Source organism: Mastigoproctus giganteus, chromosome 7 (genome assembly GCF_048544385.1).
Source record: "Mastigoproctus giganteus isolate SK-2022 chromosome 7, ASM4854438v1, whole genome shotgun sequence".
Classification (NCBI taxonomy): domain Eukaryota; kingdom Metazoa; phylum Arthropoda; class Arachnida; order Uropygi; family Thelyphonidae; genus Mastigoproctus; species Mastigoproctus giganteus.
The window spans coordinates 17,968,630-17,983,387 of NC_143581.1; the positions used below are offsets into that span (position 1 = coordinate 17,968,630).

At 38.1% G+C, this 14,758-nt stretch overlaps 1 protein-coding gene across 1 annotated transcript in view; it reads right to left on the reverse strand.

The window, feature by feature from the left end:
- Window positions 1-13,309, reverse strand: part of LOC150082591 (protein big brother-like) — a 95,121-nt gene extending 81,812 nt beyond the window's left edge. Inside the window, exons 1-3 of the mRNA XM_090378705.1 lie at window positions 13,120-13,309; window positions 12,736-12,822; window positions 8,895-8,990 (exon numbers count right to left, since the gene is read on the reverse strand). Coding sequence (XP_090234831.1) covers window positions 8,895-8,990; window positions 12,736-12,822; window positions 13,120-13,254 — 318 coding nt within the window. The 5' untranslated portion in view covers window positions 13,255-13,309. The remainder of the gene's footprint in view (window positions 1-8,894; window positions 8,991-12,735; window positions 12,823-13,119) is intronic.
- Between the last annotated feature and the right edge of the window lie 1,449 nt (window positions 13,310-14,758).

Here is a 14,758-nt window from a genome sequence, read left to right on the forward strand (position 1 = left end):
AATGAAGGTTCATATTTTTTTGGCCAGTGTGTGTACAAGTAGTCATTTTATATGTAGAGATTCCTGTTTTCTGATTAAGCAATCCATTTTTCTCTAACTACAATAATATCATCTTGCATATTACGTTACAGAGAAGCCCTAATTAACGAATTACGTGTTATTATTCATTACATGATTATTAACGAATTACGTGTTATTATTCATTACATGATTATTAACGAAGACATGATGACTTACAGTAGGCAAGTCACATTATCTTAAGTGCTAGCGTAAATATGAAGCCCGAAGTGAATAACAGGTTATATAGATGGTCTTGTTGGTTTTTTTCTTTTTGAGTGTGGTTTTGGGAAGCTACAATTTTCTAAGTATCCAAGTGTATCATAATCATAAGGCTTGGCCGTTTTTCAACGAACACCCTCCTTAGCCACGAATTTCTGAAGAAAATTATATTGCACCATCTCGAAAACGCTTAACTACCTCCCTCACGGGTGTTTCTTAGAAATATTTCCCACCCTGGCACAGTAAGCACGTTAACGAAACCACATCCGCAGTAAACAAATTTCCAACTGCGCTAAGGAGCAGCACCCTTCTCGGTCTCTCCTCCTCATTCCCCCCGAAGCTGAATGTTTTCAGTAGCGCTTATTAAAAAAATCTTTGTTCTAGGGCACGAAGAAAACCTTTCACGTGACTCACAGGATGTGGTGGCCACACGACTACAGAAAGAACAAACTCCAGGCGTGGGTGAATTACACGCGCTAGCTTGTGGTGTCGTAAGGTGTTGTGTCATAAGTGACGTCATTGGCCAGGCATTCATGTATAGCATTGAAGCTTTGCACTTCCTTGCAGTGACTGTAATGATTATAAGATATTGCTTCTATGGAATGTTCTACAAGAGGAAGTGGTCAGGTGTGAAAAAAAGGATTTTAAAAACAGGACCTTACCATTAAAGATAATAAAGAGCTTGTATGATGTTGCTGTTCTGGAAGCTGTGGGTGTGAGACTACAGACGACCAACTGGTGGGTGTAGAGTTGCCTGCCACCCACTTGTGAGTGATAAGTGAAAACAGTATCGCTTTCTGTCACTATAAATAGGCGTATTAATTTTCACATTAAATGCTGACCCCTACCGAAAAAAAAAAAAATCAAACAATTACATTAGGGCCGTCCAGTAAGTTAATACATATACAGTACTCATATATGTATTATATATGTAAATAGCGTGTGTTCTCTGGTCGATTTGCCTGTTTTGTTGGACGAAAAAATCCCAGTTTCTGGGTGGAAAACCTTGCTATCTACGCCTGAGGCCGACTAACTCAGCCACAGAGTGAAAAAAAGCCCATTAAATTCCTCGCGTCATCGACACGGTTCGAACCCGAGCATTTTCCACCCGGTGGAGGAGGACGGTGACCATACCACTGTGCTACCGCGCAGATCCCTACTGAAAACAGTGGTAAACACACAAGCAAAAAGATTATCGTATTTTAAATGCAACAAAAAGTTGGGGTTTCCTAATCGGCTATTATCGGCCATGACCACCCAGGAAGAGACAGGGAAAAAAAAAAACCCTCACTACAAATATCGCTGCCTTGCCGGTAAATTGCTCTATTCTCTGTCGTCTGCCATGCATGACTCCGTGTTCAGAGGCTGTTATCATGGTCCATGACAACCTAACGTAGCTGATGCGAACATCTCTTGTCGATAGTGGAATGGTTTAGTGAATATTTTGATGCACGTGATTACAAGATTGCTGGAATGTTTTCTCAGTTAGTACTTCCACCACTCGATGTTAAGGAGGGAGAAATATGACTTCGGAAATTCAGGCCGTATAGATAATGAGAAGAAATCTTTAGCCTGCGAATGCAAAACGAAGGTCTTCTAGGGAAATTTTTCCGATTTTCCCCAGAAGAATGTATATACGGAAAATTTTTAACCCGAGTACCGTGGACGGTTGAAAAGTTAGCCCATAGCTGTGTATGAATGGATAACGGTTGGTTGGTGCATGGTTATTTGCCTTCGTGGGTAGTACACTTCGTAGAATCTGTCCTCCCCACAGTGGGTGAAAAAACCTGAGTTCGAGTCCCGTCGATGACGTGAGGAATTTTTATCGATCTTTTTCACAACGTGGCTGAGTTAGTCGGTCTTAGGCGAGGGTAGCATGGTTTTTCTCCCGGAAACTTGGGTTTTTCGTCCAGCAAACAGAAAATTGACCACAGAACACACGTAATTTACAGACAGTATACACGGCGCATATGGCCTTAGTCGGTGATGCTTCTAAACTCTACAACAACAGCATGTTTATTTCTTTTTGGACATGCATCATACGGGATATACGCATGAAAGAAAGACTCATATTCAATATCATAAGTATCAATGTTGCGCGGAAATTAAACTAATGGGTTATTAGATGAAGTGTCGCAGTGGGGCGTCAGTTATCTGAAACGTCTATTTTTCGAGCCATCGAGATGACAGCACTACACGCATGCGCATGTATTCTGGGTGGCCAGTTTATTAGGTACACCGATCTAATAGTGAATAGCGATCCTTTAGCCCTCAGAACAGCCTCGAGTTATCAGGGTATGGTCCACCAGGTGCCGAAAGCAATCCAGATTAATGTGGGACCAAGCAGACTTGATCACATCCTGCAGTTGCCTCAGGTCAGACAGCGGCAGAACCCTGTTACTAAGAGCTCGTTCCATCTCGTCCCATTCTCAATCGGGTTGAGATTCGGTGACAATAAAATATAATAAAGTCGCACTCATGCCCCTTGAACTATTCCAGAATTATCTGTGCCTTAAATGGAGCATTATCCTGATAATGCTGAAAATGCTAGGTGCAGCGAAAACGCTTCCTGTAACACCACGCTTATGCTTCCAGCCTGTAGTATTGACGCTTGGCAAGATGAGTCTATTGATCCTTACTGCTTTTGTCATGCCCTGGTCATGCTGTCAGCATGGAACAAATTAAAGTGCCATATTACATCCATCCGAGAACTAACTCATCTGCCCATGTGTAATATATCCACAAATTGCGTGTATTTTCCGGTCGATTTGTCTTCTTTACTGGACGAAAACACTGAGTTTCCGGGAGAAAAAAACCTTGCTGATCACACCTGAGACTAACTCAGCCACAGTGTGAATAAAGCCTATATAAGTTTCTCGCGTCATTGACTAGATCTGAACTCGGGCCTTTTCCACCCGGTGTCTGGAGGATGATAATGATTATAACGACTGCTACATGCGCGGACCGTCAGCGTGGAACAATTGGAACCGGAGTCGTCGGACCACGTGATGCCCAAAGTCACTTAAGTCGCCCTGTTGATCCATCCTCTCACTGAATTGCTGCTGTGGACACACACAATTCCCCAGCATATCCGACTACCTGCTTTATAAAGACTGGTATGAATACATGTTTTCATCAGATACCCCATCCGAACGGTCAGGATGGCGTATCTGATAAACTGGCCGCTGAGTGTACTCTGTTTTGCATCCTTTAAAATATTTCATCAATAATGCAGATTAAACTTACAGCCAATGAGAAGGGTACTCATTTTTAGGGGTGGAAAAATTGATAATTGAATTTAGATTGAATCTTTTCTGAGTGGGACATCATAAATATCTGATATGCGATTTAGAAAGGGTGCCTAGTTCCTGAACACCTTTTCTAAATCGATATATAATGCAAATTTATATATAATGCAATTAATAATGCTATATATTTATTATTAATGCAATTGATTACAATTGACTGCACTGTTGAAACAAGTTTTGTGCTTGAGATTTTCCCTGTTGATTATGATTGATAGGTCAGTAAGAACATAATTCATCTCAATTTTTCCCCATTGGATTCGCAACCAACTGTGAACTTCAGTTTCCTTTTTTAATTTTATTTTGATAAAGAAATTGAAGCCGATTGTTAATGTTTTAAATATATATTTACACACTCGTATTAATTACATATACTTTTGGAAAATATCAACTAGACAGAAAAAAATAATAATAGTTAAATACTCCGACGAAACAGCAAAAGGAGAGAATTTTAAGCGTTAAAGAGGAAAATAGTTTTTCTTTTCGCAAACCAGCTCCGTTATATTGACAGTTTTCCAGGCTGACCTTTATTTTACTATCATGTTTTTACTATCTGTAAGAACCTATATTCCATCCATTTTAAACAGAAATTACAGCACAATAAGCTGTAACGCCAAATACTACAATTTAATTTACCGATATTCAGAAGTGACCATTTTTAGATAACTATTTTTTCAAGAAATGAAACGGTCTGCACAGTAGTGTCAGATATGTTCCTGTATGAGGAGTCTTTATGTATGTATGTGCGTTAAGCGCCAAAGAAACTAAGGCTATGAGGCGTCGGTATATTGTGTCTGTAAATTGCTTGTGTTCTATGGTCGATTTCGTCTGTTTTCAACACGAAAAATCCAAATTTCCGAGATTAAAAATCATGCTACCCTCATCTGAGACGACTAACTCAACCAAGTTATGAAAAAACCTCTAGAAATTCCTCGAGTTATTGACAGAATTCGAATGCATACCTTTTCCACCGGGTGGAGAGAGAGAGAGAGAGAGAGAGAGAGAGAGAGAGAGAGAGAGAGAGAGAGAGAACGGTGATTATCTCAACTGTGCTATCCATTCTTATTGTACACATATAATATTATGTGTTCAATAAGAATGCTATTAGCCTTATGCAATAATTGTTGCATTTTCGTGGTTAATTTTGATATAAATTATGTGACTGGATTCAAACCTCATATCTCTAACCTGGGTGAGTGGGAAAACCACTATACTATCTTGGAAGACGACGTGCAAATGAAAAGATGAGTATAATTACTTATTTTTTTTTAAAATACAATCCATTAAAAATCTTTTAGCAGTAGAAATTATAGGAGTAATCCGGCAATAGCATCATCCTCCTGAGACTAGATGGAAAATGTTCGTGTTCGAATACTGTCAATGATTCGAGCAGAGCAAAATTCGAGTTTCCTCTCGGAAACTCGAATTTTTTGCCAAGCAAACATGGAAATCGACCACAGGATTAACTAATTCAAAATATTGTTCTTAAATTAACTTCCTATTTTACGATAACCAAGTTAATTTGTTCTTTCTTTCATTCATTCATTGTAAAGATGGTACAGTGGTAGCCATATGGCTTTTCATCATAATTGACGACATTAAAAATAAATAAATAGCAAATGACCTGTGACATTTACAGATACCACACCTGCTTCCCAGGGCATGTACAGATGTTCTCCAAATGCGCGAGCGTACAAAAACTGTTGTTGGGCTAATTGCAGTTGCGTTAAAATGTATTCAGAAATGGTTCGAATGTGGGATTTGGTTCCGCTGAAAATACGACGCATTTCATTATAATCGGTTAGAATGCTTCGATCTAAAAATAAATGCTCATGCGCTGATAATACTTTCGATGCATTTAATGATAATTACACGGAATGTTTTAGTTTAAAAATGCAGATATAATGATTATTATTTAAACAGCAGAGATAGAAAACTCTCTTCCTTCCCTATTATCGGTCCCGGTTTGTATGACAACATTCAGTCAACCCTCTGTGATTATTGTCCTCACACCGGCATATTTAAACGATGAATCTACACATCAAGTTTATCCCAGGGATGTACCTCCCTTGAATAGACCGGATGAAGCCTAAACTGATGTCTATTTTGTCCACCTAACAAGTGGGATGGACTAATGACCTCTAATTGTAGCCTCTTGTAACACTGTTCGTTCATGTCATCTAATAAACATAGGTTCGCCTGAGTGCGCAACACAATCATTTGGATGACGCTGTTAGATTTTTTCTGCCTGTTATCTCTTTAAAGCAATTATTTGTGGTAGAAAGCGTGTTCGAAGCCTGTGTCGAGCTGTCCTGGCACCTGGCTTTAGTTTTCGGTTAAAATGTGGCTTGCAACGATGCGAACAGCGATTGGATGATAATAGACACATTGCGCCCTGGAATCGGGCTTAACCCTCTACACTACGTATCGGTGATTACGGATATTGTCCAGCACGGGGTTCATGCCCCTTCTGTTGTGGAATTCCCGTCATCTGTATATGACAGAAATATGTCTTCCATCCAGAACGCCTTGCTGTTGGCGTGTTATTAAGTTGCTGACGAAGGATCTTAAGTTACCAAAAAGAACAAAGAAGCCGTCAAAAGAAATTGATTTCACAGATGAAATTTGGCATTCAGTAATATATAATCACCCGCTCTTAACACACTCACAGGGTGAAGTACCAGGATGCTGTCGTTTTTATTTGTCTTATAAGGAGCTATTTAAATTCCATTCCAATGCAAGGCAGTTATTATTGTCTACAGAAATATAAAGACCCATTTTCTAAAGAAATTATTTATATTAAATTGTAGTATCCAATAACACGTAGACTGTGGTGTCTTGTTACATATACACAGTGAAGTTTTCGCTGGAATGAGTCATGCTTCTTCGAAAGGGCCGGAAGAGATTTTTTTTTATCTTGGAGTTCGCTTGCTGAAGTCTCTCTCTGTTTCGTTATCTGTCTATTTCTCTATCTATCAATGGTTTCTTGCTTATCTCCCTCTCTCTGCCACCGCATATCTTTATGCTTTTTTAGTCACAGGAATTTTTCTAGCTAGCATTCTGTTCTAGAATGTTTTGGTAAAAAAAATTTTGTCTTTTTTAGGGTGTTTCGGAATTTCCAATGCACATTTTTTTATTTTACTATGATATAATTTTAATATCATAGTAAAAAATTATATCAAATTTTTTGGAGTTAGATTGGCCAATTGCTAAAAAAGATTGGTATATATTGATCTCAAAAAAATTAATAATGCAATTGTGTGTACTGTACTAAAGGATCGTACTGCATCATATTGAGTATATATTATATCATTGCTTCATCATTGATGGCATTACATCATGATATACCGCGTTATCATATATTTAATCAGCATTGCGTCATCATTTATTCACTACTGATAACATTGCACCATATTTTGAGACAGGTAAGGACCAGCATTCACATTAGTACTGTGACCAAAGGAAGCATCTTCCTGCCTATTGTGAAAAGTAGTAGGGCTTGCTTTCCACCCTCCTCAGTTTTGTTCTTGTGTCCGGGAGGATTTTAGCTGTCTATTTAAAAAATATAGTAAACACATTTGGCTTAATCAGGGGTGTCCAACTTTTTTTTTTTTGCTCGTAGTAATTAAATACGAAAATCTAACACTATCAGTACATGACACAAATAACATTGAATCTAGATTTCTGTAATGACCACTTTTATACAGCATGAATTTTAAGATAGTTTATTTGGCTATTGACTAAAAAACTCTATACATTAAGATAATATTTCAGGAATCTTGCCGAAATCCATCATCAGACCATACATAGGCTGTTGCCAGCCTCCTGCTTGCCGAATGTCTCTGTTCCGACTGCACGTTCTTGGAATTGAGACATTCGGCAAGCAGGAGGTTGTCAACAGCCCGTGAATATAAATTGTTAAATATTGAGAACGTTACATAAAACATAGGAGAGCAATACAGAAATATCGAATATTACTAAGAACGAATATTTTCCAAAGTCAATGTGAATCTGTACTTTGTGAGATATTTAGTTTTAAGCTCTGGGAGGGGAAAACTTTTACAGCTGCTTATTTATTTATTTATTAAATCCGTTTATTAATGTAGCAAGTGTTTGTTTTCATCCCTTATACACAGCTGACCGCCTAGAAGGGTGTACAAAAATGCAAGACTTGGCCGCTGGATACACAATATGAGAAATAAATCGCACACGCCCCGCGGGTTGGACATCCCTTGTTTCAATGCTTACAACAGAACGAATTTCACTTTTGCCACGAATAGCTTCGGTGTTGCACTACTTTTAAATAATTGGAAGAGCCAAAAGGTTAATATGCCATTCATTTAAAAAATTTGATTCACTAAACTTAAAAGATGAGACACAGAAACACACAAGGAAGATGAGCAAGTCCAGTCACCCTACTTTTCATAATTTCGAAGAAAGTAAACACTTGCCGGTAGTGGCTGCGATTGCTGTCGATTTTGTTGAGGTTGTATTGATTTTTTTTATCCGGCAAAAGAAGCAAACTGACTGTAGATTTCATGAAAATTGCAGACAATGTACTGACATCTAATAGTCTTATTTGTTCCTTGGTACAAAAAGAAAAACATAATGCTTAAATAACATAAGCTATGTTGTAATTTCGAAGTTCCAACGTCATGTTCAAGTAATCGATAATGTGCCTTCCTGCAGAAAATACAGAGGAGAATGGAAATATGCTTTTAAATATTCTTTTGGTATTCCAATCTTTTTTTTTGCGAGCATCCTAATACTGTAAAAGAATCCTAATAGTTGGACGTTATTATGTTTCCACACATTTCAAATGTATCACCGTGACTACATGGAACATACTATATGTTTCATAATTATCACCATGATATTTAGCTTGCATGCTTCAACAGTTGAGATCCTTTGCATTTATAAAAATGAATAAATTTTCTGTTTATACTCCGGGACGACCCGGAGTATAAACAGAGGAGTTCGCATGATAGATTGAATACAAGAAACAGCACCGTATTCATCAGTCACGGGCTTGAACCCCTGTCACTCAAGGCACGTGTAAAAAAAGAGGCTACGGTGGCCACTTTTTTTTTTTATTTTTGCTGCTATCAGTGATCTTATTTGTTGTATGCTTCTCTCGGAAATTGATCTTTTTGCTTTTCGATAAGTGATTCCAATAGCTTGATTTGACAGACAGCAACAAATGCTGCACTCAACATATCTTGAATTTCCGCTAAAATTAAAAGCTAAAAAACGCATCGCATCAATTATGATTAAATGAAACAGTATGATTAAATGAAAATTAACACTCACTTTTCCCTGTTCTTTGTCGAAATCACAGCCTTCACTGTACCCGTTGGTACACGGACTGAAGACCAGTTGGAGGTTCGTGCCTGTCGCTATGAAAGCCTGTAAATAGAGAAAAATTGATCATACGTGAGTATATACAGGACTGCAGTGAAGTATAAAGTCATTAATAGTTTCACTGCCTCCCTCGCCCCTACAACTACGACCTCTTAGAAGCAATTTTCTATTTTACAGAACAATTTCTTCTTCAGGCGCTAACAGGGGAAATTGGCGGTCGCACGTTTGCAGAGTGAACTGCGAGCTCTGCCCGGTTAGAGGCAGATTGCCGTCGTACGAAGCCGAATGAGCATTTTCGGGCTCGTTAGACTCGTTCACTCTCGAGAATTTTGTGACCAGCATTCAAACACCGTATAATTATGCCTTTTAGGGGTTATCCTTGGTTAGTTCTTTTACTTTTTTCCCCTTTTTCTAAACCCTTTAGATTTTCTCGGGGCTATGAATTTGGTTTCGCAGCAAGTCAGTTGGCGAAGGAGCACTTACAGTATATTGCAGTGTGATAAAACTAGTGCCATAAACAACCCCAAGGTCAAATAAATCATAAAATGGTAGCCACTAAGTTTTCAAATTACAGTATTGGCATCTTTACTTAGAGGGAACTTAATGTATGTAGCAAAACTATCAACATTTAACAATACATATAATATATAATTTTAAAGCAAAATTATCTCCATTTCAACGATATAATGCATATAATTTTTTCGAGTGTTCATTTCAACGTATTGCCATGGTTACACCAAAAAATATTATGGTGTAACCATGGTAATACGTTGAAATTAACACTTCTGGTGTACACCATGGTTACACAAAAAAAAATGTTCTGGTGTAGCCATGGCAATACGTACGTCGAAATGAATATTTTTTGGTGTTACCATGGCAATACATGATTATACCAAAAAAATATTAATTTAAGCGTATTGCTACACCAGAAATGTTAATTTAAGCCTATTGCCATTGTTATTCTCGACAAAAACGTTAATTTTAACATGTTTTCACGACTTTAATGCTTTATTAATTTAAACTTCATCATGTGTGTACATCGAATTACACTTTTCAGAGTATCAATATTGACTTCTGCGCAGCACAGTGAGTGAGTCGGATCAAATATTTTCAAAATGGCTGCAGCTAACATACAGAAAGTAGCTTTCAAATTTCTTTGAAGGCAGAATGGTACTGCTTGAAAGATGCAAAATTTCCGTATAAACGTGCAGTGGCTATATATTTCCTTAATGTGTGAATAGAATAACTATAGTCAGTGGAAAAGATGACAGCTTGATCCGTTAAACTTGTTATCTTTTCGATCATTTCGGCATTTGTTATATAATCGTTTTTACATGTTTTTCTGCGATAATCAAAGGTGATAATATCGCATTTCTTGACATTGATTTTAAAATCGTTCTGCAATGCTCATCTCTGAAGTAATCCAGAACGAGTTGCAAATCATCTGGGGCGTCTTAGAAATTGATCGTGCTAAAGTCATCTGCCTTACACTAGAAGGCCCGACCCGTTGCGCCTGAAAGTGATACACCATGCATGTACTATACTGAAGCTCATGGATTATGGATATATTCGAATAAAATGTATTCATAATTTATAGAAATTTCGCTCTCATTTGTAGATTAAATAGAAATTACAGCTCAAACTCTAAAAGTTAAACACAAGAAGAATTAATGCTTATAACAGAATCAGGATGGCTGCATATTTCTCGTGGTAAATAATTTTTATCCAACATTGGATTAAAACCCTGATTGGATTTAGCTAGTTTTATCTAACATTGGATTAAAACCCTGATTGGATTTAGCTAGTTTTATCTAACATTGGATTAAAACCCTGATTGTATTTAGCTAGTTTTATCTAACATTGGATTAAAACCCTGATTGTATTTAGCTAGTTTGAATAAACATGCCTTCCTTGCTTGGTTCGGGGCTTAACGTCAAAGATAACTAGCTTTTGTCCGTAATTTGGCAGGTTCTGTTTTGGACGTTATTTGAAAAATTTCTCCCAGATATCTCTGCGCAAGTACGGATGTTTTGTCTAGTATCCGAAAATAACGGATTTGGATTTGTATTTTAAAAGATTTAAATACAAATCCGTCCCTGAATGTGTAATATTTGATCAGTGGAATTAAGGGGTTTTAGTCATTCCAAGGATAGACCGAAGTGTTTTGCATAAAATTTTGTAGGACTTGATAGAAACATCATCTGTCACGACAGCTCTTTCGAGTTTACCGTCATTATATTTATGTGCGAGAAGGTGTGAATGTTTATTGGTTTGTTTAAATGAAATTCGTTGTATAACAAAAGTTCACATAGAAACGTAATGAAAGTTTGAATATTATTAGTGTTGAGGTAAACTTCACTTCACACTTTGAACACGTAAAGAAGTAAATTTATGCAGCACTTTGGACCTCCCCATAAGAGTTGGTAGGCATTAGGAACCCCAACCTTATTAAGAAATATATCTTAAGATGTGTCATACCCATCCATCTGTACAACGTATCACAAATTTGGTCCTCTGCCTCAGAAACTACTATTAAAGTCTTCCTAGGATTAGATAAACAGAACCACTACAGCTGCTTACCATCCTAAGGGCTATTTTATTATCCTAACTTGGATTACACCGTAGAAATAGATTATTGTAATAAAAAAAAAAAAAAAAAAAAAAAAACATCATAATACTCTACTAGCGAAACTGTTAACTGGGAGACTCGACTCTCCAAAGATCGAGGATTTGCTTATGGGGCCCTGATTGAAGTAAAGGATGATGAATGAAGAAACGCCACCTCTAGTGAGAAGTGCATTCGCACAGCTGGAAAGTTTACAGCGATCGGAATGTACAACAATTTAATTTATACATAAGCCTAAAAAGATTTAAATGCAATAATCATGCGTAAACAGGGAATAATAATCAATCATTAACATGATAATTACAAGTGAAGCCCACACTTGATTACGTAATTTATGTAATTATGGTTAAATTTTTCATTGCTTTCTTATCGAATCATAAGTTATGCATTAAATGTAAAAATGTACCATTTACATTAATTAATAATAAGTATTATAAGCTTCAAATGAATAACAAATACTGTATTACACTCTATTGTATAATTGTATATTACGTTACATTTTACTGTACAATAGAATGCATGTACCTCCTGGTCAGTGACTGTAATGCAGTGTTTCTTAGGAGAAATAAAAATTGTTTTGTTTTTGATTGTGCAAGGATACATAACCGTTTTAAAATATATTGGAGTTCTGCGAAAAAATTGTATTTCCAAAAGGACCGAAAATTGAAAAGGAGTGTTGGATACTGTATGGATTATTTTTTTAGCGCTTATAAAAAAGAAGTTTTATAAAAATAAATAAATTTTCTGTTTATACTCCGGAACGACCACATAAGTGTCGGAGGAGTTGACAAGATAGAACGAATACAAGAACATCGTCGTATTAAATAGTCACTTTAGCTCGAACCACGGTCAACTTTTTTTATAAAGCAAAAAGATATAATGAATATAAGAGCGTCAATGTATTTAGTAGTCACATGGGCCTGAACCATGTAAACTTAAACGCGTGTATACCTTTTCTCTCGCGCTTGACCACTTGGAGCTTGTGGAACAGACAAATGTAAACAAATGATTTATTTTATTTTTTTTATTTTGCAGTTGCAATAATTCTTTTTATTAATGGAGCTGTAATGGATTTCTGTTATAAATTGCTGTTCACTACCGTGCGTGTGTTTCAGGAGTACCAGAAGCGAAAACACCTGAGTGAAAGAAATACGTGTTACTCACCACTTCTGTATGACCTTCTCGACAGGCGTTTTGAAACCTCATCTGTCTTTCTTCCAAGGGTCTGTCCCTGTATCCGGTGTATCTGACCTGTAAGGTAAGAAACACGAGGTTAGTAGTCATTCAAGAGAGCAATTCCCACCCTCCCTTTCTACAACCATATTAAAAATATACATAAAAAAAAAAGATCAAAAAACGGCACACACAGCTAATCCATCAAGGCGAAGATAGACGACTTCTCAAACCAAAACTTTTACTTCCGGGATAAACACAAGGTTGCATCCAGCGCATTCCGAAGTGGGTCTGTGGGCGAGTCATTTCACCTGAGTATGACCTTCGCGTACTAACCGTGTAAGAATGCGAAAAATGAGTGGTAAAAATAATTACCTCGCTCTCTCGGCTCAAGCGTCGGAAAAGTTCGTCCGATTCAAACTTGGATTTCTGGTCGGGCACGACTCTTGGCATTTTAAACACAAAACGCGGTAACTGGTCAAAAATATTCGGCGTCTCGAAAGGCAACATGGTCACGGCCGTCCGTGCTCACTCACTGCCGCAATACTCCCGCGCTACGACCTCCGCTCGTGGCTAAGCACACACTGACTCTCCCATTGGGCGCCTGTTCGTCACTTAGTTACCACATCGGCTAACCGGAAAACCGACGATTACCATATATGGGAGCTCGGCTCTACGCTTCGGGAAAAATGGGCGGCCTTCAAGACGGTGACGTCACGGCCTCATTATGCGGTTTTTCCCAGAAGGCAACGCGATGCAGTCAGCGGCAGCGCTAGACCCAAAGTGCGGTTCAGCGTAACGTTGTCAGTCCCTAGAACGTGGCACGAAAAACTGCCAAGGAGAACTGATGACGCAATGGTTTCCAGCTTGCTCATTTGCTTCCAGAGAAGTTGAGGCATCCGTCCTGCATGGAGCAACGCTTTCGCGAAACCGGCTCATTTGCATTTCTGCTAATCATGGCGTCATCTTAAGGTTGCAAGAATGCCAGAGAGAGAGAGAATGGCAGAGTTCCATTTAGAAACGTAAATTGACATTCACTGTAACGACTGTAAATATTCCCACAACTGTTGCATAGCGTGGAATCGGAAGTCGAGTACTTAGTTCCGGTTGCCCGTGTGTGCGAAGTACGGAAGTTCTCGCTAAATTGTGACCTACTGTTGATGATCCCTTATGCATATTCCAGAAACAAAACTGGTTTAAGTGTGAAGGCCGAATGACTTGCTCTCTTTTAAGTACTACCTTCCCGAAATATTGGAAATTCCTTCAGTCGCCGATGTTTTAGGCAATACAGGAAACAAAAAATGAGGAGAGTTAGAGGAGATATGTTTATCTAATAGCGTGTAGCGTTAAATCATTTGTTCACCTCGAAATTTGACGATATCAATGCAGTTTGGTTTGAAATGGAAGAGAAGCTGAAACCTACACAGCGAAGAATGGAATGAATTATATTAGGAATCAGACTGTTAGCAACTCAAGTCAAGGACATTCTTATCAAAGCTAAAGAACTGAAATGAGCTTAGGCACGGCATATAGCTCGAAGACATGATGACAGATGGACTAAGAAAATAACAGAATGGTATACACAAGAGGGGCTAAAAGAAAACCTGGAAGACAACAACGGAGAGGGACAGATGAAATTCGCGAATTCGTGGGTTGTAAATGGATGGCCATTGCACAAAACAGAAGGAACTGGAAAGTTGCTGGAGGAGCCTTCATCCTGCAGTGGATTGAAAACGGCTGATGATGATGATGATGATCTGAGTTACATCCTTGAATATACACTGAGTGATCGCTGAATTATGACCACCTACCTAATACTTCGTAGGTCTTCCTTTTGCCTTCAGTACAGCAGCTATCCGACTTGGCATTGATTCAACAAGATGTCGAAAGCGTTCGGGAGATATGGCCAACCAAGCTGTGTGTAATGCAGGTATGGAGGTGATTGGTTTATTGAGATGCCTGATATGCCTTTCCATAGTATCCCACAAGTGCTCTATGGGATTGATATCGGTGG